This window comes from Lemur catta, chromosome 1, assembly GCF_020740605.2.
Source record: "Lemur catta isolate mLemCat1 chromosome 1, mLemCat1.pri, whole genome shotgun sequence".
NCBI lineage: Eukaryota > Metazoa > Chordata > Mammalia > Primates > Lemuridae > Lemur > Lemur catta.
The window spans coordinates 145,405,005-145,430,991 of record NC_059128.1 but is presented as its reverse complement, the minus strand read 5'-3'; the positions used below and the strand labels follow the sequence as shown (position 1 = coordinate 145,430,991).

At 36.3% G+C, this 25,987-nt stretch overlaps 1 protein-coding gene across 25 annotated transcripts in view; it reads right to left on the bottom strand.

Moving 5' to 3' along the window:
- Positions 1-25,987, bottom strand: part of LRRFIP2 (LRR binding FLII interacting protein 2) — a 109,391-nt gene that overhangs the window by 27,924 nt on the left and 55,480 nt on the right. For 5 of the 25 annotated variants that reach the window (XM_045536866.1, XM_045536923.1, XM_045536920.1 and 2 more), the window contains 12 exons: positions 24,988-25,029; positions 23,410-23,475; positions 21,739-21,813; positions 20,084-20,134; positions 19,958-20,002; positions 18,885-18,932; positions 18,360-18,416; positions 15,370-15,438; positions 12,992-13,081; positions 7,968-8,012; positions 6,480-6,596; positions 2,562-2,684 (listed from right to left, as the gene is read on the bottom strand). In XM_045536866.1, the coding sequence (XP_045392822.1) occupies positions 2,562-2,684; positions 6,480-6,596; positions 7,968-8,012; positions 12,992-13,081; positions 15,370-15,438; positions 18,360-18,416; positions 18,885-18,932; positions 19,958-20,002; positions 20,084-20,134; positions 21,739-21,813; positions 23,410-23,475; positions 24,988-25,029 (828 nt within the window). The remainder of the gene's footprint in view (positions 1-2,561; positions 2,685-6,479; positions 6,597-7,967; positions 8,013-12,991; positions 13,082-15,369; positions 15,439-18,359; positions 18,417-18,884; positions 18,933-19,957; positions 20,003-20,083; positions 20,135-21,738; positions 21,814-23,409; positions 23,476-24,987; positions 25,030-25,987) is intronic. The other 20 variants (XM_045536956.1, XM_045536965.1, XM_045536994.1 and 17 more) reach the window with 11 other exon arrangements.

Genomic DNA, 25,987 nt, shown 5'->3' with positions numbered 1-25,987 from the left:
ATGATCTGCCCACCTCGGCCTCCCAGAGTGGTAGAATTACAGGCATGAGCCACCACGCCCGGCCCTCCATCTGTATTTTTAATACAATTTATATATGTTACATTTTGTTCTACAGTTTGCCTTTTTCAATATGCCTTGCAAAGCTTTCAGTCACCAGATACAGATTTATTATGTTCTTTTATTTACTTCTGGAATTATATACAAAAATTTAGTCAGGTATTAATCTTACTAGCTTTTAAAATGGGTTTAGTCCTTTAATTTATAAAGTCATTAAAGATCTTTTACATCATTTAAGTTTTACAATAATATTTCACTGTATTTCCGGGGTAATAATATACACTATACAGTAGTACAGCATGCAGCAAACACCGTAATAGTAATGAATGATCAACTTTCCTGATTAAAGGAAAGAGGAGGCCGTGTCTGGTGCCGCACATCTGTAATCCTAGCACGCTAGGAGGCTGAGGCGGGAGGATAGCTTGAGGTCAGGAGTTTGAGAACAGCCTGAGCAAGAACAAGACCTCCCCTCTACCAAAAATAGAAAAACATTACCCGGGCATGGTAGCATGAACTGGTAGTCCCAGCTACTCACGAGGCTAAGACAGGAGGATAGCTTGAGCCCACGAGTTTGGGGTTGTGCTGAGCTATAATGACACCACTGCACTCTAGCCGGGGGGACAGAGCGAGACTCTGTCTCAATCAATCAATCAATCAATAAGTAAATAAATAAAAAAAACAAAGGAAAGAGAGTGGGTGAGAGCATCCCAAAGGCAATACTAACCAAGAATAATGTCATAAGCAATGAATAAATATTCTTTTTTAATAGGCTACATCACACTACTCTTTTTATGTTTTTTTCTTCAATTTAACAGAGTCATTTCAAAGATAAATAAAATCTGAAGTCAAGTTCAATTATACACTGGCATGAATTAAGATATGGGATCTTATCTGTTTAAATCTTTAATCTGTTCTTTTGTATTCTTCAAATAAATGATAGATCTAAAATGTAAGAAAAAAAATGTTTTAAATAAAATAAAAAGCCAGTAAGAATGTCTCTGAATCACTTGGTTGCTTTCCTGATACCTTGTTACATGATATTTTAATATGAGTATATTTATTTAATGTACTAGATTTGCTTGAATCAAGATATTTCCAAAAGTCATATCTCTAAAATCTTAAAAGAGGGATTAAATCCTGAAGATTAGAACAATAAGACTAAATGACAACATCGACTAACTATAATTCTCCTGAAGCTTACTGACAACCCTGCACTGCCCTATCAGCAGTTTCCAGGCTTCCCTCATGGGCAGTGCCCAAGAGACTTCCCACCTCTTTTGTCCTGAGCCTTAACTGTGAGTTCCTTATAGACCACATACACTGCATGAAGGTTTTGGCTGGTCTCTGGGCTGCTTCAAATCATGCCAGGGAGGATGATGAAAGCCTAGCCCACAGGGTCCATACTTTGTCCTTTAGTCCTTTGGGCATATCCTGAGTTATCTTTCTTAATGTCTTGCTTTTGTTTTTTTAGAGACCTGGTCTGTATTTTGATTTCAAATCAGGACACATGTATGTTCAGAGAAACATTGGGTTTCTTTATATTAGGCTTGAACTTCATAATGAAACATAGGAAGAAGAAGAGCATGATAGCCAAATGCCACATACAAATGTCTGCCTCACATATTGATATTGAAAAATGATAGTCATTCCTCCTGGGAAAAATAAATCCCATTTAAATTTACTTCCAAATTCTTTAAGACGCTAGGATCTGTGTAATCCTTTCTGGCTTATAAATTTTAAGAAAAATCTAAACAAAAAGAATATATAGGACTCTTGCCTTAAGGTTCCTTTTTCCAGAAGGGATATTTATAATAATGCTCTATCAGTTGCTTCATTCTTCTACATTTAATATTGACTGAATCTAGTGACAGAAACAACCAATACTTTTTCATTTACCTTAGAAGAATTTTAAGGTCTAATTCCCAATAAAAATATTCTTAGTGTTTTTTTAGGCATTTGCCCAATTTAATTTGTATGGCTAAGACAAGGGGCATGCAAGTATGTTACAAGGTTTAAAAACGGTAAGGTATAGGCCAGTCACAGTGGCTAACGCCTGTAATCCTAGCACTCTGAGAGGCCAAGGCAGGAGGACAGCTTGAGGTCAGGAGTTAAAGACCAGCCTGAGCAAGAGCGAGACCCCATCTCTACTAAAAATAGAAAAAATTAGCCAGACATGGTGGCGCACACCTGTTGTCCCAGCTACTTGGGAGGCTGAGGCAAGAGGATCACCTGAGCCCAGGAGTTTGAGGTTGCAGTGAGCTATGATAATGCCACTGCACTATAGCTGGGGCAACAGAGCGAGACTCTGTCTCAAAAAAAAACAAAACTGTAAGGTATAATATCTCCTGTTGAATACTCCAAAAACTAACTAGACATTTACACATAAGCAGAGATTAAAAGTTCATTTCTCCAATGCTTTGCAGGTTAAGCACATGCTTGAAAGACAAACATTGTTAGTGAAGCTATGTGCAGCTGGTTAATAGAACTCATGAAACCACCATTACCGACACTTCTGCATACAGAGCATGCGTGGGCTGCAGACTGGGCCCTGATACCTTTAGTTCTTTAAGCCCCTGCATGTATCTCCCTTCTACATCCTGTATCTGGTCCTTAAGGTCATAGATATCCTGCAGGACATAGGAATGAACCATTGCATAAAACCATGCACAAACATATCTTAAGTCTCAAAGAAATCAGATGAAATGTGACTTGCTTTTGTGTACTCCAGAAGAGAAATCCAAATACAAAAACATAACTCCTACTCCAAACCACTGAAAGGGGCAAATAAGTCAGATGATAGAGGGGCTGAGACGAAGTCTGGGGTAATCAATCTGGTGTTAAACACTGTCTTGGTATTAAATTCTATTGAAAACAACATAGCAAATGGGGGCAGGCCTGTATATGGAAAAAAGCTATATAAATTATAACATTTTTTAACATACAATTCAATTTTTTAAACCATTTAAATAATTTTTAGCATAATGTTTTACATAGGACTAGCAAAATATATAGTAAATTAATTGTAAGCAGCAAATTTTACTGATTCATGCATAAGTTTTAAAAAATATAATACATGATATAAACATGATACAAACAAAGTTATCTTTCAATAACTTGCCTCCTGACTACAATTAACTTGGAAGAAAGGAAGGGAGGCAAATTAAACACAAGCATTTTGAACACAATGTCAAATGAAATATTCTATCCCAAGAACATCATTTAAATGAGAATTTAAACAATGAGGAAAGCATATGCTCCAAATGTTACCATAACTCTTATAAGAAAAGTTAAACAGGTCAAATTTTAAATGGAAAATTTTGTTTCCCTTGTGCCCAACCCTGTTATATAAGGTTTATTCTGGATGCCTGTTTTAGGTGGGAAATAACTACCACAGGGCCCTAAATAGTAATACAATTATGCAGTTACAGACAGGATCAATTATTAAAGGCTGATTATACACATTTTTGGTATTATACTTTCCCTGCCCCCTTCATTCCCTTCCTGGTGTGCTGGTCTGTCTTTTAATCATTGATTCATTCAAAGGACATTTACAGAGGGCTCCTCCTAATAGAGGAGCCAAGTGCTAGGATACAAAAATCTCACTTCCTTCAAGAAGGTCATTCTCTCATGAAAGAAAAATAAGCAACAAGTGGTGTGACAGAAGGAAGCTAAGTCTAAGGCTGAAAGGCCTGTCCTTGCGTCCTTTTGTCTGACCAGAATGTAGCACATAAAGGCAAAAGTTTATCTTATTCAACTTTCCACCTCCAGCACTTATGCCTAGTACATAATAAGAGCTCAATAAATAATGACACTGGCCAGGCACAGTGGCTCATGCCTGTAATCCTACTACTCTGGGAGGCCAAGGCAGCTGGATTGCTTGAGGTCAGGAGTTTGAGATCAGCCTGAGCAAGAGTGAGACCCCATCTCTACTAAAAATAGAAAAATTATCTGGGCGTTGTGGCACGCGCCTGTGGTCCCAGCTACTTGGGAGGCTGAGGCAGGAGGATTGCTTGAGCCCAGGAGTTTGAGGCTGCAGTGAGCTATGATGACACCACTGCACTCTAGACTGGACAATAGAGTCAGACTCTGTCTCAAAAAAATAAAATAAAATAAATAACAATAATAACGATACTGTCAAAGTCAGGCCCATGCTAGCCTGGGTCAGCTCTCCTTCTCTGCTACTGTTCTAAACCTCTCCATCTTCCCCTAACCCCCAGCCAACTTCCACAGGCAGCCCATTTCACAAGCCAGACTCCTCTTCCTATCCTGCCCACAATCTCAGTCATCACCTGTCCCTACCTCGTCTACTATGTCAGTGGGAGGTGACCTCCAGTCTAGTCAAGCCCATCCATCTGAGCCCTGGACTCTCCTCTCACCCACTTTGCTCTGTCTGTTACCATCTCTCTCTCCTCAGCCCTCAACTCTTCTCTCTACTGGCTCAATCCAACCAATGAAAATAATAATCTCACCTTTAGAAGAAAGCAAAAACCTTCTCTTAAATTTCTATCTCTCCGTATCTATTGCCCAACCAACTCCCAGTCTCATATTCACTTCAGAGCTAGTTTCTTACATTTTCTCCCCTCACAGTTTTGACTTGCTCGCTTCATTCTCATTGTTCAACCACAGGGTTACTATTCTCCTGGCCTCCAATGCTTCCCAAACTGTGTTCAAAGTTACTAAGAATGCAAATCACTCCCCTATTTAATATCCCATAGTTGCCTGGGAAAAACTAAATTCCTTTCAGGCTAGCATACAAGACACTTTGTGATTTGGCCGCTTGCTACTTCTCCAGCCTTCTCTCTCACTCACCACTACTCCTCACTTCACTTCACATCTTATCCTCTGGCATCTCTGCTGTACAGATAACTTGCTGACTCTCTGAATGCATCTCTCTCTCTGAGAAAGCCTTTCCTTTCAATTTCTTTGCCTGGTTAATTTTTCCTCTTCCTTCAAACCTTAGCCCAGAGTTTGTCTTTTCTGAAAAGACTTTCGTTATCTCTTCTCCTAGTCCAATTTACATGACACTTTTCTGAACTACCTTAGCCCCATTCTTGCTACCACCATAGTATCATACCACCTGGTTTTATTGGTTTGTGCCAGTTTGTTTTCCCTATGAGACAGTGACCTCCTGAAGGCTAGAATGTGTTTTGCTATCTAAATCTTCAGGGCCAAGTGCTCAATAAATATTGAATAAATTAATTAAGGCAATTTTTCTCACTACCTTTCCCCCATTCCTCACAAATAGCAAGTTCAGCAAATAAACATTCAAATATATTTTTTAAAGTTCTCATCTTCCAAATAAAAAGGTTAACAAGGGCTGGGCACAGTAGCTCACATGTGTAATCCTAGTATTCTGGGAGGCCAAGGCAGGAGGATCACTTGAGGTCAGAAGTTCAAGACAAACCTGAGAAAGAGCAAGGCCCCATCTCTACTAAAAATATAAAAAAAATAGCTGGGTATGGTGGTGTATGCCTATAGTCCCAGCTACTCGGGAGGCTGAGGCAGAGGGATCACTTGAGCCCAGGAGTTGGAGGTTGCAGTGAGCTATGATGAGGCTACTGCACTTTAGCCCAGGCAACAGAGCAAGATTCCGTCTCCGATAAAAAAAAAAGGTAGAGACTCAACTAGCAGGTCAAATAAGCTTTTCATTATCTCAGGTATTTCTGTTAACCAAATATTATTACACTTCTAATGCTATGAAACACTGAGAGATAACTGTATTCTAGCAGCCAAATAACATGATAATGGCTCAAAAGTCTGGGGCCAGGTGCAGTAGCTCGTGCCTGTAATCCCAGCACTTCAGGAGGCTAAGGCAGGATTGCTTGAGCCCAGGAGTTCAAGACCACCCTGGGCAACATAGTGAGACCCCATCTCTACCAAAAAAATAAAATTGGCCAGTGATAGTGGAGTGTACCTGTAGTCTCAGCTACTTGGGAGGCTCAGGCAGGAAGATCCTTTGAGCCCAGTAGTTCAAAGTTACAGTGAGCTATGATCAAGCTATTGCACTCTAGCCTGAGCCACAGAGCAAGACCCTGTCTCTAAAAAACCCAGCAAAATAAAAACAAAATTTAAAAATTCCCACAGTCTTGTTCATTGTATATCCACATATTTTCCATTTAAAATATGGCCAATGAGTTTTGAGAGAATTACTTCTACATACATTACAAAGTTTTTTTTGGCATTTGTAAATCAGCAGAACTCATTCCAATACCATCAAATTTTCAGGAAAGAAAAAAGAATTAACTAATCTCCTTCCCTTTCAGGCTCTGAAACACCTGAGTCATATTTTTTTAACTGCATTAACAATGTTTTTGAAAAGAACTCATATTCTTTCTTCCTAACTAAGGCACACTGTTAAAAGCTCCAGTATACTACCAAGAAGCCAAAAGACCGCTTTTAAAAAACCAAAAGCTGTGGTTTACCCGCAATTCACTTAATGAGGTGTCTGGATCTATTAAGCTGCTGGTGTCCCCGCTTCCTCGTCTGGATGAATTTCCACTTAAAGGGGTTGTTGCCGAGGCAGAATTTCGAGATGAAGGCTAGAGAGAAAGAAATATGACACTTCTAAGTCTTGTTCCTTTAAAAATGTTTGCTGTGGGAACTAAAAATGGGGCAGGGTGGTGGGGGCAGATGTGGGGTTCAGGTAAGGAAGTTACCAAGTACAATCAATGGGCGATTTCGATTGGTTTTGGGGGAAGAGGTATCCAGAGAAGGGCGAAGAGGTATCCAGAGAAGGGCCCAGCCATATTAAGCATAAATTCCTTAACTCAAACACCTTATCAGAATCTAGAATTCATAATAACCAAAAAGGAAACAGTTTTTATGGGAGTTGTTTCTTTGCTCCACTATAAACAACACTGGGGTGAGCACATCAGATTAATTTAAAGCATTTTAGAACTTTATAACTGGTGTGCTAGTTAGCCCTTCCCCTATTTAGTTCCTGAAACTACTTCTCAGAAATGTCCTCTTTTTCTAATACTTTGTCAATAAAGACAGAGATACTATTTGCAGCTAACAGCAGCAACACTGTGTATTGCTATGAATTTAGACTACTCTTCCCAAAATTAGTTTAAACATGAGATTATGCTATTGATTAATAAACAGCATGGATCTGTGCTGTCCAATATACTAGCCATTGGCCACATGCAGCTATTGAGCACTTGAAATGTGGTTAGTCCAAATTGAGATCTAGTATAAAATACATACCAGAGTTTGAAAGTTTAGTGTGGGAAAAAAGAATGAAATATACTCATTAATAATTTTTCATATTGACTATATATTGAAATATTTTGGATATTTGGGCTAAATAAAATATATTACTTAATTTTACCTGTTTCTTTTTACTTTTTTAATGTGGCTATACTTGTAAGCATATAGGTAAGTTTAAATCTTGTTGGACAGAGCTGATTTATCTTTCTTGAGTATAGCATAAAATTAAACCTGATAAACCATTTCCCTAACTGACTTTCTAAAAATACTTTTAGAAGAAAGTTAGAGTCTTTAGCAGAAAGCAACTTCTAGAAAGAGTTATTTTACTTCAAGAAATATTTTATCTATAAAAGAATAAAAAAAGTCTCAGAGTTTGTCACCACCATTTCTAAAGACACATCATTCTCAGTGTTTAATCACTTCTTCTCAGGATCAATTTCTAAAGGAATGAAAATCAAAAGAGCAACCAAAAGCTTAAGAGTTAACATTCAAGGAAATAAAATGCAGTATCTTTTCTCTTCCCAGGGCTTCACATGATTTAACTTCAGAGGAATTTTGGAGGGTCAAGGACAGGAAATAGATGAAGGGAGGAAGAGTAATTCCATCAGACCAATTGTTATAAAATAAAGAATGAACAAGTCATAGATAGTAAGTTTAATTGACCTTGAGAATTTAATTCCCTGAGGAATTTATATACTCACTCTGGTATAATTTTCAGCATACTGTTTGTCAGATTTTTCATCCAACTAGAAAAGAGCAGAGATAAAAATCAGGAAAAATGCTTAACATGGCGACTTTTTAGGGGAAAAAAAATAAGTGATCTTATTTGAGTTCTCCAAATTCAATGATGTCTGAAACCTAAAAATAAACATACTAAACTGAAATAAAAAATTCAGTTTCACATAAGACAAAATGTTAAGAATTTTACTTCTTATCCTTAAAAAGGCATGGAGTAAGCAAGCTGTGTTTACTCAAAAGTTTAGAATTTTTGGATAAATTTTCTTTTCATGGTATTTAAAACACATTAAAGAAAGTTATTTATAAACTCAAGTTTTAGCATTGCAAATGTTAATACAAAAAATACTTGTACATATCAAAAGGAAAAGTCTGATAAAACCAAAAGCCAAAAAACTTTATTTCTAAACAGTATTAGGACACAGGACACATAGATAAGACTAGCACATTTAGCCAAAAAGGTTCAGACTGGAGTAAAGCATGTTAAATTTCATCAAAATATTTTCCCCCACATCATTAAGGATTTTTTCGTTTTTGTTTTTTTAAGTAATACATGCACGCATGGCCAAAGGAAAAAAAAAAATCAAACAGCACAGAAGGGTATGTTAGGCCTCTCTTCTTACCACAGCATATCCTGACCACCAATCTTCAAGGGCAACCAACTCCCAAGTCTAACAGCGTACCACACACATTCTATATATTGTTTTCCCCCTTATGAAGTCTCAAAGATTTGAGAAAGTACTTCATTTTTCTTCAAAGCATTTATCACTCCCTGACACTATGATATTTATTCATTATTTGCTATCTGATCTCTCTCAATGTAAGCTCTATGACTATATTTTCTTTTCTGTATTCCTAGTAACAAGAATGGCTCCTAGCATAGAACTGAAAATGTGCTGGATAAGTGAATAAATCATACCCCATCTGTACTAATAGACTTACCTTATTTATTTTAACAGCTTCATAGTAGCCTATTATGTCAACTTATCATAATTGAATTAATCTATCTTATGTTGACAGGCCTTAAAGTTATTGTTTCAGACAGTGTTTCAAGAAGGGAGGTGCCTTAAAAGTCTAATTGAAAACCCTGACTTTATAGTTAAGGAAAATGAAAATTCAGAAGTGAAAGACGCTATTGAAGGTTAAACAACTACCAAATGTCAGAGCATTTACAAACCTTACTTTTGCGAATTTTAATTCCAGTGTTCATACTATTTACCTGCATATACTATCCCAATTACCACTAGAGGAAAAAAGTCACAAAGGGATTTAAATAAACTCCAACTCCTAAACCAATCTGCCCAGCCAATCTAGAGAAGAGATCTGAAAATCTTCCTCAGTTAATTATTGAAACATGGAAGTCATTATTTATGGCTCTACTCAAATCACTTGACCCTAACTTCCTCATATTTGAAAGTTTTTAGTGTTCTTTTTATTACACACATTCATGTTTATGAACACCTTTTATTATGATAAGTATCAACCACATCAGTAATACAAATAGTTTTTAGATATTTAACTTTTTGTTACTTCTTGCTGTGATACTCTCAAAACAAAACTGATTTTAGTTCATTTTGATTTTTTTAAAGAACATATGAAATATTTTAAAACAGGCAACAATGGTGGAAATTTGTTTTTTTAATATTGTATTGCCATAAAAAGGAATAATCCTTCATCACATCTGTACTAGTAAAATATATTACCTAATATTTAATGTGTTATTATTCAAGGTGAAAGAAATATCTGAATAAACTGCTTATTTTCCTCAGAGTATTTTCCAACTCTTTTCTGCTAATGAGTTAAAAAACAAAGGCAAACAGCATTTAAAATTAAAACATTCTTTTAAGTTTATTTGAAATCCTTTCTCCACACCCACCTCTCACAAAAATGACCCCCCAAACCCACCCATTTTTTTAACAGAATGTCACCTTGGAATAATCTTACATTTCAGAGGTTGCATCACTGAACTAGTCCATGGCAACGCTGATTCTATCGCTTTCACTGTCTTCTGACAGATCCCAGTTGTCGCAACCCAAACTGATCATGTGCCAAACCTCAGGGATTGTTAAGCCAGCAAAAAATGCCAAGAGCAGCCATGCCGCAGTCCACTTATTTTGGCTGCAGTGACTTGGCCAGAGATTCTTCAGTTCTTACTTCTGAGACTCGTGCTATATTATGTGCTATCTTCCATTTAGATAAAAAGCTAGTTGAAACCTGGTATTCTAAAAGTCTCAGGGGATCTGATAGCCAGGAGGTCTACACAGCTACATTACAACGACAAACTAATGTTCATGATATTGACAGAGTCTGCCAGATTCTGAAAAAGCTTTGTAAATGAAATAAAATTTAATCATATTTACTATATTAAGGTACTAAACTATAGTTTAATAAAGTATTTATTGTGTAGTTTGTGCAATGTAGTCACTGGATCCTAATCATTTGCTAACTTCTAATTTACATGTACTGACTTGATAATGCTGTTCAAAAATTGTTTGATAATGAGAGCGATGCGCACCATCTGGGGGATGAACACTCTTGAAGCTCTGACTGTGGGGCGGGGGCAAGAGCAATATACATAAACTAAACATTTGTACCCCCATAATATGCTGAAATAAAAAAAAATTGAAAAAATATCTGATTCACCAACCATAGGGAAGAAGAGACCAATCAATTTTAATAATTTCCTAAAGCAAAAATGGCTGAGGAAATGGGTTTAATTATTAATAATCAGCGAAATTTAAGTTAGCACATTTACATTTGTTTCCTTTACTCTAGCTTGACTTACAGAACAGAAACAAAGCCAATGCAAAAGAAAACAAGAGGCTAGAGTCCATAAATATTATATAACTTACAGAAACAGGCGCCAGAACCCTTTTTCAGCACCTCCTAGCTCAGAAGTTATAAAGTATCAGCGTACAAACAAATATTTGGTCCATAATGGGGTAGCCATAAAATGTCTTAGAACTCTAAATTCATTGTCAGCATTTTAAAATCAGTCACCTTAAAAAAAAAAAAAAAGTAGGAGGGGAAGGGGACATCTACCAACATCAAGTCCCCTTTTTAATCTGTCTACAAGATGAGCTGAATTATAGCATACCCTTTAAAAGAAATACTATTAAAGTAAGTTTTTTGCTCTGGAGAGGGGACTAGCAAATATTTTAGGCTTTGTCAAGAGACAAAATTAAGGAAATTATAAAGGTACTTACATAACCATTTAAAAAATATAAAAACCAGTCCCTTGCAGGCTGTTAAATAATAAAGGGGCTGGCGAAATTTGCAAACTCCTGCTCTAGAAAATCTTTTGCTTATGTTAGGTACATTTAATCAACAGAGACGGGGGAGATTTTAAAAACCATCTTTTCGGGAAGGTGGCTATAATCCAGCACTCTGAGATGCTGAGGCAGGAGGATCACTTGAGCTCAGGAGTTTGAGGCCAGCCTGAGCAAGAGCGAGACCCCGTCTATACTCAAAACAGAAAAAAATCAGCCGGGCACCTGTGACTATCTATAGTCCCAGCTACTTCAGAGGAGGGTGAGGCAAGAGGATGACTGGAGTCCAGATGTTTGAGGTTGCAGTGCGCTATAATGACATCACCACACTCTACCCAGGGTGACAGAGTGAGACTATGTCTCAAAAAAAAAAAGATAAATAATTAATAAATAAATAAAAACTGTCTTTTTCACTTCCATGTAGTCTCTAGAGTAAATCAAGAAATAAATGTAAGGACATAACCACTAATTCAGACATAAATTAGAGGCTAATAGAATTCAAGGCTTTTAAGAGAACAGGTGTATACAATAAATTTAGCTGTCTATGCCTACAGGGGAAAAAAGAGCAAATTAATAAAAAGGGCCATTATTTCCAGAGAATGACTTGGGAGTCTTCTAACTTTGTATGCACAGAGAGTCCCTGAATCGACCCACAGCAAGATAATATACTGCTATGGGGCGCACAGCCAGACTTGAGAACCAATGATCTGGAATCCATACTTAAAACTATTTTCTAAGATTAAAATAGTCCAGAAATAGCTATTTAAATACAACTAGTGAAGTGCCAATTATAAATAATTATCTCTGCATTAAAAAGTTATGTCTACCTTTTCTATTAAGAAATACCACCTCTCATCCTCTCCAAAATGCTTGACAATCAGGACAGCATTGGTCCATGGGCAAAACAACATTAATGCCAGCAATGGAGGGTGTCACAGAGAGAAAATCAGCCTATTACTGAGATCAGCAGGCAGATCCTAATTTGTCGGCTGGAGTTTATTCATTAAAACAAATGCCCTGAGGTATCTCTACTGGACAATCTTTCCTAAATTCACTTCCTCATGAACGTGAAAGCAATGGATAGGCACACTTCTTCAAAACAATGCCATAACCCAAATATTTAAAATCTATTCAGATTCTTCCCAGTTACTACAAATTAGTGACACTTTACTGAAGAGTATATTTTATTGTTCAATTTTCAGAGCCTACCTATAACTTTATAGACTCACTGAAACCAAAAGGGAAAAGGATTTTTTAATCAATCAGGAATGTGTAACTAAGGGCTAGCTATTAGATGATATTAAGGAATTACTTTTTACTTCATTAGGTATAATAATGGCATAATCTGAAAACACTCTCAGAAATACATATTGAACGATTTATTGGAAAAGGACATATGTGGGATTTGCTTTAAAATAATTCAGAAAATAAAAGGACAAAAAGGAGAAGAAATCAATGAAACAAAAATGGCAAAATACTGATAACTGTTGAAGCTCCTGATGGGTTCTATGAGAGAAAATTTCCACAGGGAAAAAAGTTTTTTTAAAAAAGGACATTAATGAATGCATTCCAAAACAAAGCAAATAACTGTATTTTATGTTAGTATGTTCAAATAAATATCTTCTAGGCAGTAAATCAAGTTCTTAATTTTCAAATAGCTAATGTATTAGCTGTTAGTCACAAGCCTGAGACAACATAACCACCCCATGCGATACACTCACACTGGTCAAATCTGGAATACTGATGTCATCCACCTCAGAGACAACACTGCCCCTACGATTGCAGCGACTAAAATAATCAGCGGCAGAAACCTTTCAGTAGAAAAAATGAGATACTTTAAAAATTAAGAAAAGAGAGAAGAAAAAGATAAGAACATTGACCAATAGAGGGAAAGGTTTTTTAAAATTTTGGTGTGTGATAAAGTATTATGAAACGAAATGAGGAAACTGCTGCAATTAACCTACTCAAAAAAGTGAAAAAGGGGTTCTTAAGTGAAATCATAGCTCCCTAAAATAAACTTCTTTACTCATCTTAACTAGAGTTCTATGCTACAGAGATAATTTACTGCCTGAGAACCAGCAAATCTCTCATGTTTAAGACATTCATCACCCTTAACAACGGGGTTTCTAGGATAGTATGTACTTAAAGCCTCTACTATATTTCACAAAGTCTATAATTCATTATAGCTAACCAACTTTGTTAAGAATATGTATGCTGAATGCAGACTTATTTGCAGGGTGTTTACTGCACCTTTTACCCAGTTTCCACAGTTCCCTCTTTTTCATATTCCCAAAGACCAGGAAATACAGGACAAAATAATGAAGGAGAGGAACCATACTGGCCTCTGCTTCCCCAAACACACTCAGTTCTTTCCCACCTTAGGCCTTGGCACTGGCCTAGAAAGCTCATTTCTCAGCTCTCAAAGCAGCTGGCTCCTCACCTTTCAGGTCTCAGTTCAAAGATCACTTCCTCAGAGAAGCATCTCTGACCACCTCATCCAAAGGGATACGCACTCCTAAAGGTTGCCTAATCACATAACAGTCCCTGGGATTTCTTTTAGTTCTTTTCTTTACTAACTTATGGCCTATGGCTTTCATTAGGATATAATCTCCATAAAATCAGAAATTTGATCTGTCTGGCTTACCGAATTATTCCTAGCACTTAACACAATGCCTCGAATACAATAGGTACTCCATAAACATTAACTGAATTAATAAATAAGTGAATATTTTGTAACTCACTCATCAGCTATTTCTTACCTGAGCTAATTGTTTACCTTGCTTTAAAACTCTTCCCCTTAAGGAAAAGAATTTAGAAGCCCATCCACAGAGACAAAATAGGCTTATGAAGTCTGCTAAGGGCTAATCAATCAAGCAACAGTATTTTTATTCACAATGATAATACAATTCGGATTTATACATACTAATATTTATTGGCACCACTGTCTCAGATTTTTGACAGGTATTTTCTATATGATAATTCATTTAATCCATACATTAAGACTACCTACAAAGATAACCATTAACATCCCCATTGTATAAATGAAGAATCTTCCATTCACATAACTCATAGGTAGTAGAAGCGGATGCAAGCCACTATTTTAAAGTGACTATTTTTTAAAGTCCCTGTCCTTTCCAATCCGCTGCTTTCCAAGATGCTTTCAGGTATTGTGGCTTTTCTCTCTCCTTCAGCTGAGAGCAAGAGCATTAATTAGTCTGCTAAAGGATCACAACTGCTCTAATTAGATAAATGAATTTTTGGCAACAAATCTCACAAACATTTGGTTTTCCCCTTTCTCTACAAAAACTCAGATTTACAATCTTTCACATAACATTACACATTAAATGGCCTTCTATTTTTCTTAAAGGAATTATAGCCTCTTCTATAGGGCTATAGCCCTCTATAGGGCTCCTTATGCTAGCTTTAAACTGACATGCCATCCAAAACAATGTAATTTCCATATCAACTTCTTAAATATAACAAAAAAGTCAACAGCTGTAAAACTGTAAAATTTCAAGTTTCATAAAAGAATAACCTGAAATTATATCATTTGTATCCCAGCATAGCTATTTTCTGCATCTACAATTATTATCTAGTTGAACATCTAAGACTAGAATTTTTAAATTTTGCCATCAGCAACTCTTAAAAAGTTCACAGGTCTTAACAGATGGATAAACATTGGCTAAACTTACACACAACAGTAAAGAAAGCCATTTATGGCAACATGATTTCTAATCTATAGTTACGCATTTTACACAGTATGGAAGTATTAACTTTGCTGGAGAAATTTGCTTTTGGTGAACTGTACACACAAATGCATGTATGTAAAACAGCTACAAAGAATAAAAAGTGAAAACTTTTCAAATAATGACCCAATGTAAGAGATGTGAACAGGCAAGTTATTAATGAAAGCTTGTACAGCCACAGAGTACATATTCTCAAGAGCATGTTTACAGGGTAGATTATTATTATAAACTAAATTTGAGGAAAATGCTCATTTTGTGAAATGCAAATTTCACTTTCCAATAGATTTCAGGTAATCACACATTGTTGTCATTTTAAAACTCATCGTATTTGTTTGCATGCAAACCATGCTCACCACACTCTCCCTTCGCCCACGACTGGCACGATCAGAAGACACAATGCTCGCGTTGTCATCGTTGGTAAACTATAGATGTTAAATGCAGATAATGAAAAAGAAGTAATTTCACTACAGGTCTTACTTGGGTGTACACACATTAGAGAAGCCTTTGAAAAGCATACAAATACTCTATGAGAGCAGCATAATTGGCAAAATCTATTGTGTACCATTAAACAGCAAAGCTGTTACAAGGCATAATGAACTGTCATTAAAAAGCAAAAGATATTTCCAAAAAGCACAAAGAAGAAAGTAGAACCTTATCTTTTATTTAAGTTAAATTAAAGAAGGAGGGATGAGTAAACCAGCCAAAACCATTTAGGGATTTCATGCTTTTTAAAACTCCAGGCCCTTTGGTATCCCATCAGGGACCAATAAATATAGTTATTGTTTTAGTTTGGGAGAGAAAAATAAAAGAACATTTTAAAGTGAAAATAATATAAGTCAAAGACAGAATTTCCTACCAACAAGGACACTGAAGTGATGATTCTTATTTTCCTTTATTCATTCCTATGCAACTAGTGGAGATGTTTTGAACATGGGGCAGTCTTCTTTCTGCTTCATCAGCCAAAGCCTAATCTTTGGTATGTGTAGTTTATCTCCATTCTGACATCACTAAGAAACCATTCTGGCATCACTAAGATAATAACTGTGAACCCAACTTGCAAATAAAATAGGATTTAGCCAGCCTACAAGGACAAGAGTCTACAATTAATTGAAAATAAGAAGCAGAGAGCTCACTGGTACAGGTAATGTGAAAGACAGTATTAGCCAGACATGGTGGTGTGCACCTGTCCCCCTCCCAGCTACTTGGGAGGCTGAGCAGGGGAGAGGGGAGGATCACTTGAGCCCAGAAATTCAAATCTAGCCTGGGCAACATAGCAAGATTCCATCTCTTAAGAAAAAAAAAAAAAAGAAAGAAAATATATTATCAAATTTTGTTTGCAAGGGCCCATCAGACTTAGGACATTAAAAATGCTACCACACCCAAGAACTGCCAAGTGGAACTTTATTACAGAGTGGGTTAAAAGTAAACTTCCTCCTTATGTGAAAAAAAATGCCTTTAACTCCTTAAACATCCCTGTGCAATTTTTTGTTAAATATAGGAGTGGTGTTTTTGAGAAGTGCCGCTTGGAAATGGCAAAACTGAGCCAAATATGCATGTAAAAGAAAGGCCATATAGCTCACTTATTCTACTCCACAAAACAATCTTTGATGACCATTAAAAAACTGCTTTAACAATTCACAATTGCAAAGATGTGGAAACAACCCAAATGCCCATCAATTCATGAATGGATTAGTAAAATGTCACGTATGTATACCATGGAGTATTACTCAGCTATAAGAAATAACGGTGATATGGCATCTCTTTGGTTCTCCTGGAGAGAGCTGGAACCCATTCTATTAAGTGAAGTATCCCAAGAATGGAAAAATAAACACCAGATGTACTCACCAGCAAATTGGTTTCCCTGATCATCACCTAAGTGCACATTTGGGAATAACACCAATTGGGTATCGGACAGAGGTGGGGGCTGGGGGGAGGGGCTGGGTGTATACCTACATGATGAGTGCGATGTACACTGTCTGGGGAATGGACACGCTTGAAGTTCTGATGGGGGGCGGGGGTGGAGGGGATGGGTGTATACCTACGTGATTAGTGCGATGTGCACTGTCTAGGGAATGGACACGCTTGAAGCTCAGACTCAGGGGAAAGGGGGGGGAATGGGCAATATATATAACCTGAACTTTTGTACCCCCATAATAAGCTGAAAAAAGAAAAATAAAAAGCATCACAGTTCTTTAAAAAAAAAAAAAACTGCTTTAATAATTTCTCCAGTTTTGACACCGTCGAGGCTAACAAGGTAATTCCTAAAGTCATTGTTTGCCCTTGGAATGTAAATTAGTACAGTCTTTTTGATGTGCAACATAGTAATATGCAACATAATTGAAATGCATATGCTCTTTGACCCCATCATTTCATGATTTGCAATTTACCATGCAGATCTACTTATAAGCACACAAAAATATAGTTGGGTAAGAGTATTCTGTAGTAGCAAAAATCTGACAACCTAAATGTCCATCAATAGGAGAATGGTTTTAAAAATGTACACTTACACACTAGTGGAATAATATATTGCCATTTAAAAGAATGTGCTGATATGGAACTATCTTCAAGAGGCATTAAGTGGAAAAAGTAAGGGACACAGCTTACTTGTTAAAGAAAATGTATTATTGTTGAAAAAAAGAATGAAATAAATCTCTATGTACTGATACGGAAACCTACTTTAAGCAAAGAAAACATACTGAGGAGCAGTATATATATGAACTCATTTGTATTCAAAATAGAAAGCACTGCTATATAAGAACAGAGGTTACACTTGGAGAATGGAAATAGGGAAGGAGAGGCCTGCGGTATGTTATTTTGGATTTCCTTTAACTAATATTGTTTTTATAAAAAATTGAAAAAAAAATTGAATATTGCAGAAAAATTAGGTAATCATAATTGTCCCAGTTTTGTCTTCTTTATAAAAAATTTAAGTTGGCTTATTTGTTTTCTTCTCCTCCTACTCCACTGACAGAAAGAAGTGCTGGAAAGCAAGTGAAATGGTACAATGCAGGAAGATGGAAAGGGGAAACAGAGTAGCCAACCCATCCATTGAATTATCACCATTGAAAAGACAAGAAGTTTCACACAAATGACAAATATAAAAACTTAAAAATTTCTTGTAGCACTCATTGCAGGCTTATGTAAGGAATTATGTACTAGGTCACATTCATACAGAAATCATCAATTAGGACAAATTAGTGCTTGAGTTTGTATAATAACGGAACTACATAATCCATGCACAACAGAGTGAAACACACCACATCTTCAATATTCTAACCTGTGAGTACAGATTAATGAAACAATCAAAAGTTTCTTTAAAGCATGCAGAGACTAGAGAGCTCACCACAGGACTGCTTCGGGCTGAACTTGTTCTTGATGAGTAGCAACTGTACTCAGATGGCTATAAAGTTTCCAAGAAGAAAGGTTTTACAACAATGATCATTCCCTTTTTCTGCTGAGAATACATTAGTGACCCTGGACCTAACATTCTCCTGATTCCCAGGGTAAAGATAACTGTTACTCCCTGGTCAAGAACTCTACCTCACTCCTACCCTCAAGATCCACCAACCCTTGGCAGGAGGGAGAGAAGAGGAAGGGGATGCTCTGAGAAACTCTGCTTAGAACTTCTTCAAGAGGAACTAATGAATAAGAAAAGAGGTTTTTCTATGCATTCCCCTCAAACTTTAAGCCAAGATTCCTAGCAGGCACTTTCTCACAGCTTGGGTGAGAGTCCAACTGGCTAACTGAATGAATGAATCACAGCTTGTAGAACAATCATAGGTCAGATTAAATGACTTTTTCTTTGTAAGTAAATTGTTCCCACCTACACTTTCCCCCTCCTTCACCACCTTCCCCTGTTCAGACTTACAGTTCGAGAACCATAAGGGTTATATGATCCACCACTGTACAACGATGCCTAAAGAACAAAGGAAATACCATTTATCTATTTAGCATCAAAATTGTTTTGAAAATGTCTAAACTTTTTTGTAGTACTCAGTGCCAAAACCGTTTTGAAGAATGGTATAAGTGTATAGCCTCCCAAAGTGAAAACTGTGAAGGTGATAACATTCATTTGTATGCTGTATCAGTCTCATTATAACTTCAATCTCACACTTCACTTAAAAAAAAAAAAATTCCACTGGCAGAGCACAGTGGCTCATGCCTGTAATCCTAGCACTCTGGGAGGCCAAGGAGGGAGGATCGCTTGAGCCCAGGAGTCTAAAGCTGCAGTGAGCTATGACGACATCACTGCACTCTACCCAGGGCAACAGAACAAAGCTCTGCCTCCAAAAAAAAAAAAAAAAAATTGCACTGGTTATAGTTTTTTCTTTCACCATGATGTTACAAAACTAGGTGAACTAACATTTATGAATTTATTCCCTCAAAAGAGGAAATAGAGCAGAAAAGGAAACTGAGGTACAGAGAGCATTTTGCCCACTACCACAATAAAATTAAGTTATAGGACCTCTGGGTCCCAGGCCACTAAACAGGCCACAACACAACAAACAACAGCCTAAAAACAAACAACTCGCACATTACACAGAACTATTGCTTTTGCTTTTCTAGTTAGCTTGCTTTACTAGACTCTAGCATTAACGAGGCCAAGATCACAGCTGTCCCAATGAAAAATACGACATTTCTTGCATGAGCAGCCATATCACAAAAGTATGTAAGAGTGGTAGGACCCATGCAAATCTATTTTCTCTCTAAAAAACTGATTCTAAATAAGAACTACCAATAGCTAATAGTATCTACCTCTGTGAAGGGAATATGCTTATTTTTAATACTTTTAAGTTTTATATTTTAAGCAGAGGGCAGCACATTCTGCAGTAAAGCCATGTAACCTTGACTACTTTGGAGGAAAGCTGTCAAGCCACAGAGTTAGCGCCATGACAGTGACCTCCACCAGCAGTGCACACGCTGGAAGAGGAAAATACAAACCAGACTGGCACTTCTCAGCAGACCAGAATTTGCAGTAGGGGAGGCCTATGAAAAAAGCACATCATTAAACCCAAAGAAAAGCAACTGGTAGTTCAGAAGGCAACACATTCCTCAGAAAGTACTAACCCTGTTACTCTTAGATGTCGCCAGGGGATCACTGTACAGGGAAGAAGACTGCTAATAGACAAAAAATAAAACAAAGTAAATAAGAAAAACAAAAACAAAGAATTGGTCTCACCAACGTGAAAGCATAAGACTTAAGTTTATGATTTTATACTCCACAACTCATTAGCAATTCCTGAATGTTAAGGCAGTTAAGAAACAAAACAAGAAAGAAAAACTTAAGTCATTACAAATGTTTCTGAATAGCAACTGTAAGGGGTAAGAAAAATAACTGGGAATAGTTTTCTAGAAATGTGTTTATGTCCTATTGGTGTTTAAACATTATTGTTAGGATATGGAATGGCAAGCTAAGAAAACACTGAGGAAAAGAGGGCTATGGCACAGGGAGTGTGGCTAAAGGTGGCCACAACAGTCGTAGCTCCTGTGACATTTTCGGTGATTTCTTCACAGACTCCCAATGGGCTTAGACTGGTTATTGGGGAACCAGATAAATAAGCTTCAAGTTATCACTACAAACACTCTTTTCCACATGGACTAGAAAACTTTGTATTTCAAAATAAGCTATGGACAAAGTGCCTTAGTTTAATCAGATAAATTGTACCAGACACAGTGAGGCCATGTACTAATGAGGGCATAGCATTTTTTTAAAGGAATTAAATCTTCCTTTCCTGATGTCATCTGAGGACATAATTTTCAGTCCTTTTCCACCAAACCCTACCAGATATGAAAAAGAAGAGCATTTAAGTTTTGTGTGCAGGTTTTGTGAAATGAATTATTTTAAATGTACTGTGTGCCATACATTTAATGTGTTTTAAATGAATGATGTGTAAGATGCCTTGAAAAAACAAGATATTCTAACATTAAACAAATAATTACATTTTTCTTGTCCCCTGTGTGGTGTAGATTTTCACATGGAAGCTTTTTAAAAGTGTACCCACCATAAAGTATACAGAAACCTACAACTTATTTTGAAATGCATCAAAAAATAAGATGAATTGATGGATGGAGGGATGAATAGACAGATAATCATGTGATAAAGGAAATATAATAAATTGCAAAATTTAAATGGTAGGTATATGTGTTTGCTATATAATTCTTTGAACTTTTTTGTATGTTTAAAAATTCTCATTAAAAAAACTGATGGCCAGGCACAATCACTCTTCTCTGTAATCCCAGCACTTTGGGAGGTGGAGGTGGGAGGATCACTTAAGGCCAGTAGTTCAAGACCAGCCTGGGCAACACAGTGAGACCTCTGTCTCTACAAAAAAAATTTTAAATTAGCCCGGTGTGGTGGCACACGCCTATAGTCCCAGCTACTCAGAGGCTGAGGTGGGAGGACCACTTGAGCTCAGGAGTTCAAGGATGCAGTTAGCGATGATCACACCACTGCACTTGAGCCTGGGCGACAGAGCAAGACCCTGTCTCTAAAAACAAACAAAAAAAAATTGAAAAAAAAATTGGTACTCATTTACAAACTTGGTGATTTATTAGTTTCTTCTGTTTAAAGACACTCACACAGACTATATGAATTAAGTTACCAAAAACTAATATATACATAACCATTTACAAATTAGTTATAACTAGTCAAAATGCAAAATAGGGGATTAGAAATGTGTTAAAGGTGAATAACACACAAAGCCAAAAAACTTTAGACAAACCCGAGTGTAGTAGGCAGAGGTGGGTTTGCTATGTCTAAGACTGCTATAGTTTCTCTGGTCAAAATAGAGGCCACTCTGCAAAAGCAAAATTAAACACATTTTTTCTTAGGTTAAATGTTATTAACCTAACAACACTCAAAGGCAAAATCTGAACAAACACAAAATCTGACATTGCCAAATCCCTTCTCCTCCAAAAAGAAGTCTTTAAATCATTAGATCATATTAAGTAAAAATCAAAGTAACAATTATTTCAAGTCCCTCAAAAAAGACTGGTATTAAAATTTAACTGTTTTCAAACCAAGTCATTACTAATTTTTTTACTTTAAAAACAAGACAATAAACCCTCAGACAAAATGGAATGGAAATAATTGGTTTACTTTTATGTCATGCTTAAGAATGTCCTTGAAAACACCAGGACAGAACAACTGAATAATTATCACTTTTATAATCTATTTGGCAAAGCCACAGAAATAATTAAAAGAGTTACTATATTTGGTTCCAAACTTTTCATAGTCTCAGTATTTGTCAAAATAAACTGATCACCAAAAAGAGAAAGAGAATGCAGTAAATATGGTTTGGTCTAAAATATCTATGGCATGTTCATTTTTAACACACTGCATAAAACAAACAATAATTTTACACACTGTAGTTCTCTGAGGCAGAGAAAATCATCTATAAAATTCCCTTTCCAACTTCTCTAACCATCTTTTTTACTCAAGGTTAAGCAAATTTAGGCAATCTCTGAACTTAAAGTCTCCTTCTCCACTGTTGACACCGCAGTTGGGGACACTCCTATGCCCACCCCAGCCCTACCACTCCTGGCCCTGCCTTCCTGCACCACTCCCCATTCATACCCTCAACTATAGCACCACGGCTCATCTCTCCCCAGAGATCCCAAAACCCCAACATCCAGGGCCTCTTATTATGTTCCTCTCCATTACATTCTCTCTTTCCTCCTCCCTTCTACCATCCAAAGGCTCCCAACCCTCACATGACCCCTCTCATGGGAATCCTGAATTGGCTGGAAGCTTGGGACTATACTTCCTTTGCCAGTACTATTGTAAGCTAACAGGAAAGAGGTATTCCTAGTGCACCATGTGAGCATTCTGTAGACATTTTTCCCCCACAGAAATGTCACTTAGCAAGGTGGCAGGAATAAAGAGCATATTAATTCTGTAGTTTAATTACATTATAGGTTAAAGAGATTTCTGTAAGCTAGCATGAGAACTCTGCCATTACATATTTATTGTTTCTATCAGAAAATGCATTTCAAGTTCACAAGAAACAAACTTTCAGAATGAAACCTATTTGTGAGTTTGGTACTGCCTATAACACCATAACTAAATCAGTTGAAATTTCTAAAATAAGGATGAGAATCTCACTAAACCTATTGTTGAGCTATATTCCAAAGGACAGTGCACAAACGAAAATATTTGTTAATGAGCTTCTTGTGATACCTTATTAACTTTAGCCCCTAGGATTAGTATATTTTAACTTGATATTAAATCTTGTAAATGACAACAAAATTATTTTTAATAAACTTCTGATAAATCATGTTTCAGCAAATTATCAAGTTTCAATAATGGCTTACGAGCACATCAAAGCAGTCATAATTCTTAAGTTCCCTAAAAGTAATCAATGAATTATGATATGAGACACAACAGAACTAACCAGCAGGTCTTTACGAGAACCAGAAGACCTCTTCTTCATTCCAGAAGAGTGACTGTAAGAATGATTCTGGAAGTAAATATTTTAAGTTAACTTTAATGATCATAAGTGAAATTATAAAAATAATTTAATAAAATTCACCTTAAAATTATACAAAGGTTTTTATAAGATACAGAGTAGTTTACATGCAATCTATTTCCCACTTGTTAGTAAATGATTTGCTGTATTTGACTAGCTAAGATATATGGCCTCTCTACACATTTGCACTCCCCCCTCACGAACCCCCTAGACTGTGCCCAGCATCCAGCTCAGTGTCTGGGTAGCTAAAAAAAACTGAACGAGACTTAGAGCCAAGCAGGATATCTGCAGGAACCTACATCCCACATCTCATTTGAGTCCCTCTCTCTTCTTTATAAAGGTATAGGTGACAAGAGAGTTCACCTCCTTCTACAGTTGTCCTTACCTAAAGGCCAAAAAGCAATACTTTGGATCAATCAAAAGGGGACTGAGAGAATAAAGAACATGACATTGCATTGCCCCAGACAGTACTTTTAACCCAAGTTAGGGGACCCAGAGCATGTGCTGCTCAGGAGGAAAACAGCCACGATGGTATGGATTGCCCAGCATAGCAGCAGCTTTACTAAATGGTCACCTTCTACAAGCGTCCTTTGAAGACAGGACTGTCTCAGCATCTAACTTCTCCGAGGAGTACAAAGACAAGTGTATGGACTGGCGGGGTGGGCAGCGGATAAATGACAGCAATACTACTAAGTAAGTCAGTTGGTAGACAAGAAACCCAATCTGGGTAGTGTTGCTTGCCTGAAATGAGGGGTTACAGCTATAAATGCCCTACCTATCAGTAGCCAAAGGCAACAGACTATCTATTCTAGACAAACCATTTCACATATGTATAGCTAGATCCCAAATCAATGATTATAAACTCATTTTTCTTTTCTTGAATACACATCTTTCCTTTCATATATTACTCTCAACATTTTGAGAGATATCTATATAGTCTAGAAACTCAGGAAACCTACTAACATAATATTAACCCAAGAATAACAATCTATAAGTTAACTTCCTTGGTTAATATGACATACTATATTAAAACAAATCAAATCAAACCAAAATGCTTGACCATAAGTGATGTCTTATATGTCATCTATCACTACTGGATGTTTGCTGTTTAGCAACTTCACATCTGCTAGCTTGTGACACATCACATGAAACACAGTTGGGCCTATACTACTGTAGTTCAGTTCTCTGTCAGAAACAGGTCTTTCAGGGCAATGAGCATGTTTTAGATGTGTGGCTCAGCATTTTAAGAAAAAATGTTACTACCAATCTTGGTCCTCAATAGGGAAGAAAATACTTTTATCCAATCCTAAATTCCTTTAGGAAAAAATTACTATTCAAATGATAAATTATGTTGCAATTGTAAAACAATAATTTTTGCTTTGTTAGTTAAACATTTTCCCAAAAAGATCATTAAAAAGCCATGCAAGTCATAATCTATGATTAGCATAACAGGTGTTTATAAAGTAAAACTCCACATTAAACACACCGTCATGCACTACATACTAATGATGAAAGTCTTGATGATCTATCCTTGAGCACATCATACTGGATTTCAAGAAAACATGAAAGTTGATTTATTTCCAAATTCAGAAATGTAAGGAGAGAAAGAAGTAACATTTATAGTTATTAAAAAACTTACTTTTTTAAAAGTAAAAAATTATTAAACATAAAAGCTAATACATTTGAATTAAAAACTATTAGTCCCTCTACTCATTCATAGTATAAATTATTGCTAACTGGTATGTGTATATAAACTGTATTTTTATTTTTCTTTTAAATAATAAGATTCATAATCAGTAATGGTGATATGATTCAATCTGAGTACACTTTAGCACAAAACACCCTAAGAGAGCCTGTAAACACAAGAATTTAAGCATTCCTAGGTCAAAGATGCTTTACTTTTTATTGTGGTGACTGTTGCTATCATTTCCCATTCTGTGAAAAATGACAAAAGCAAGGAATGGACAGGCAATAAGGCAGGAGCACTTAACTGACACAATCAAGCTTACAAAAAAGAACTGCAGCATCAAAATGGGAAGAGTTCCCTTGGATCTGCTTGTGGACAAACACCTGAAAAACTTCCTTCCTTAAGAAAATGCTGAACAAAATGAGAGATTTAAAGCAAAGTATGGAATGCAAAGTATATATGCAAGTGTGACATTAAATATAACTCAAAGAAAAATATACCACATACATGGTAAGACCAGAAAACTCACATTTCATATACAATCCTTTAAAAATTAATATGTGTAATACCATATTTCAAATCCAAGAAAATATTAATAAATTAAACAGTATTAATAACTACGTAGAGTTTTTTGGTTTCTTAATATTGTTTCTTAAGCATTCCAGCTTCATTTTTAAAGCTATTTTACGCTGAAAGTCAATATGTAGAGCAAATAAAAGCAATGAACAAGTTCTTCATGTAGTTAAATACTGTGTTCAGCAAAAATATCTTTCTTTTATAACTCTTACATTCATTTAGGATTTTAGGGAATGCTAC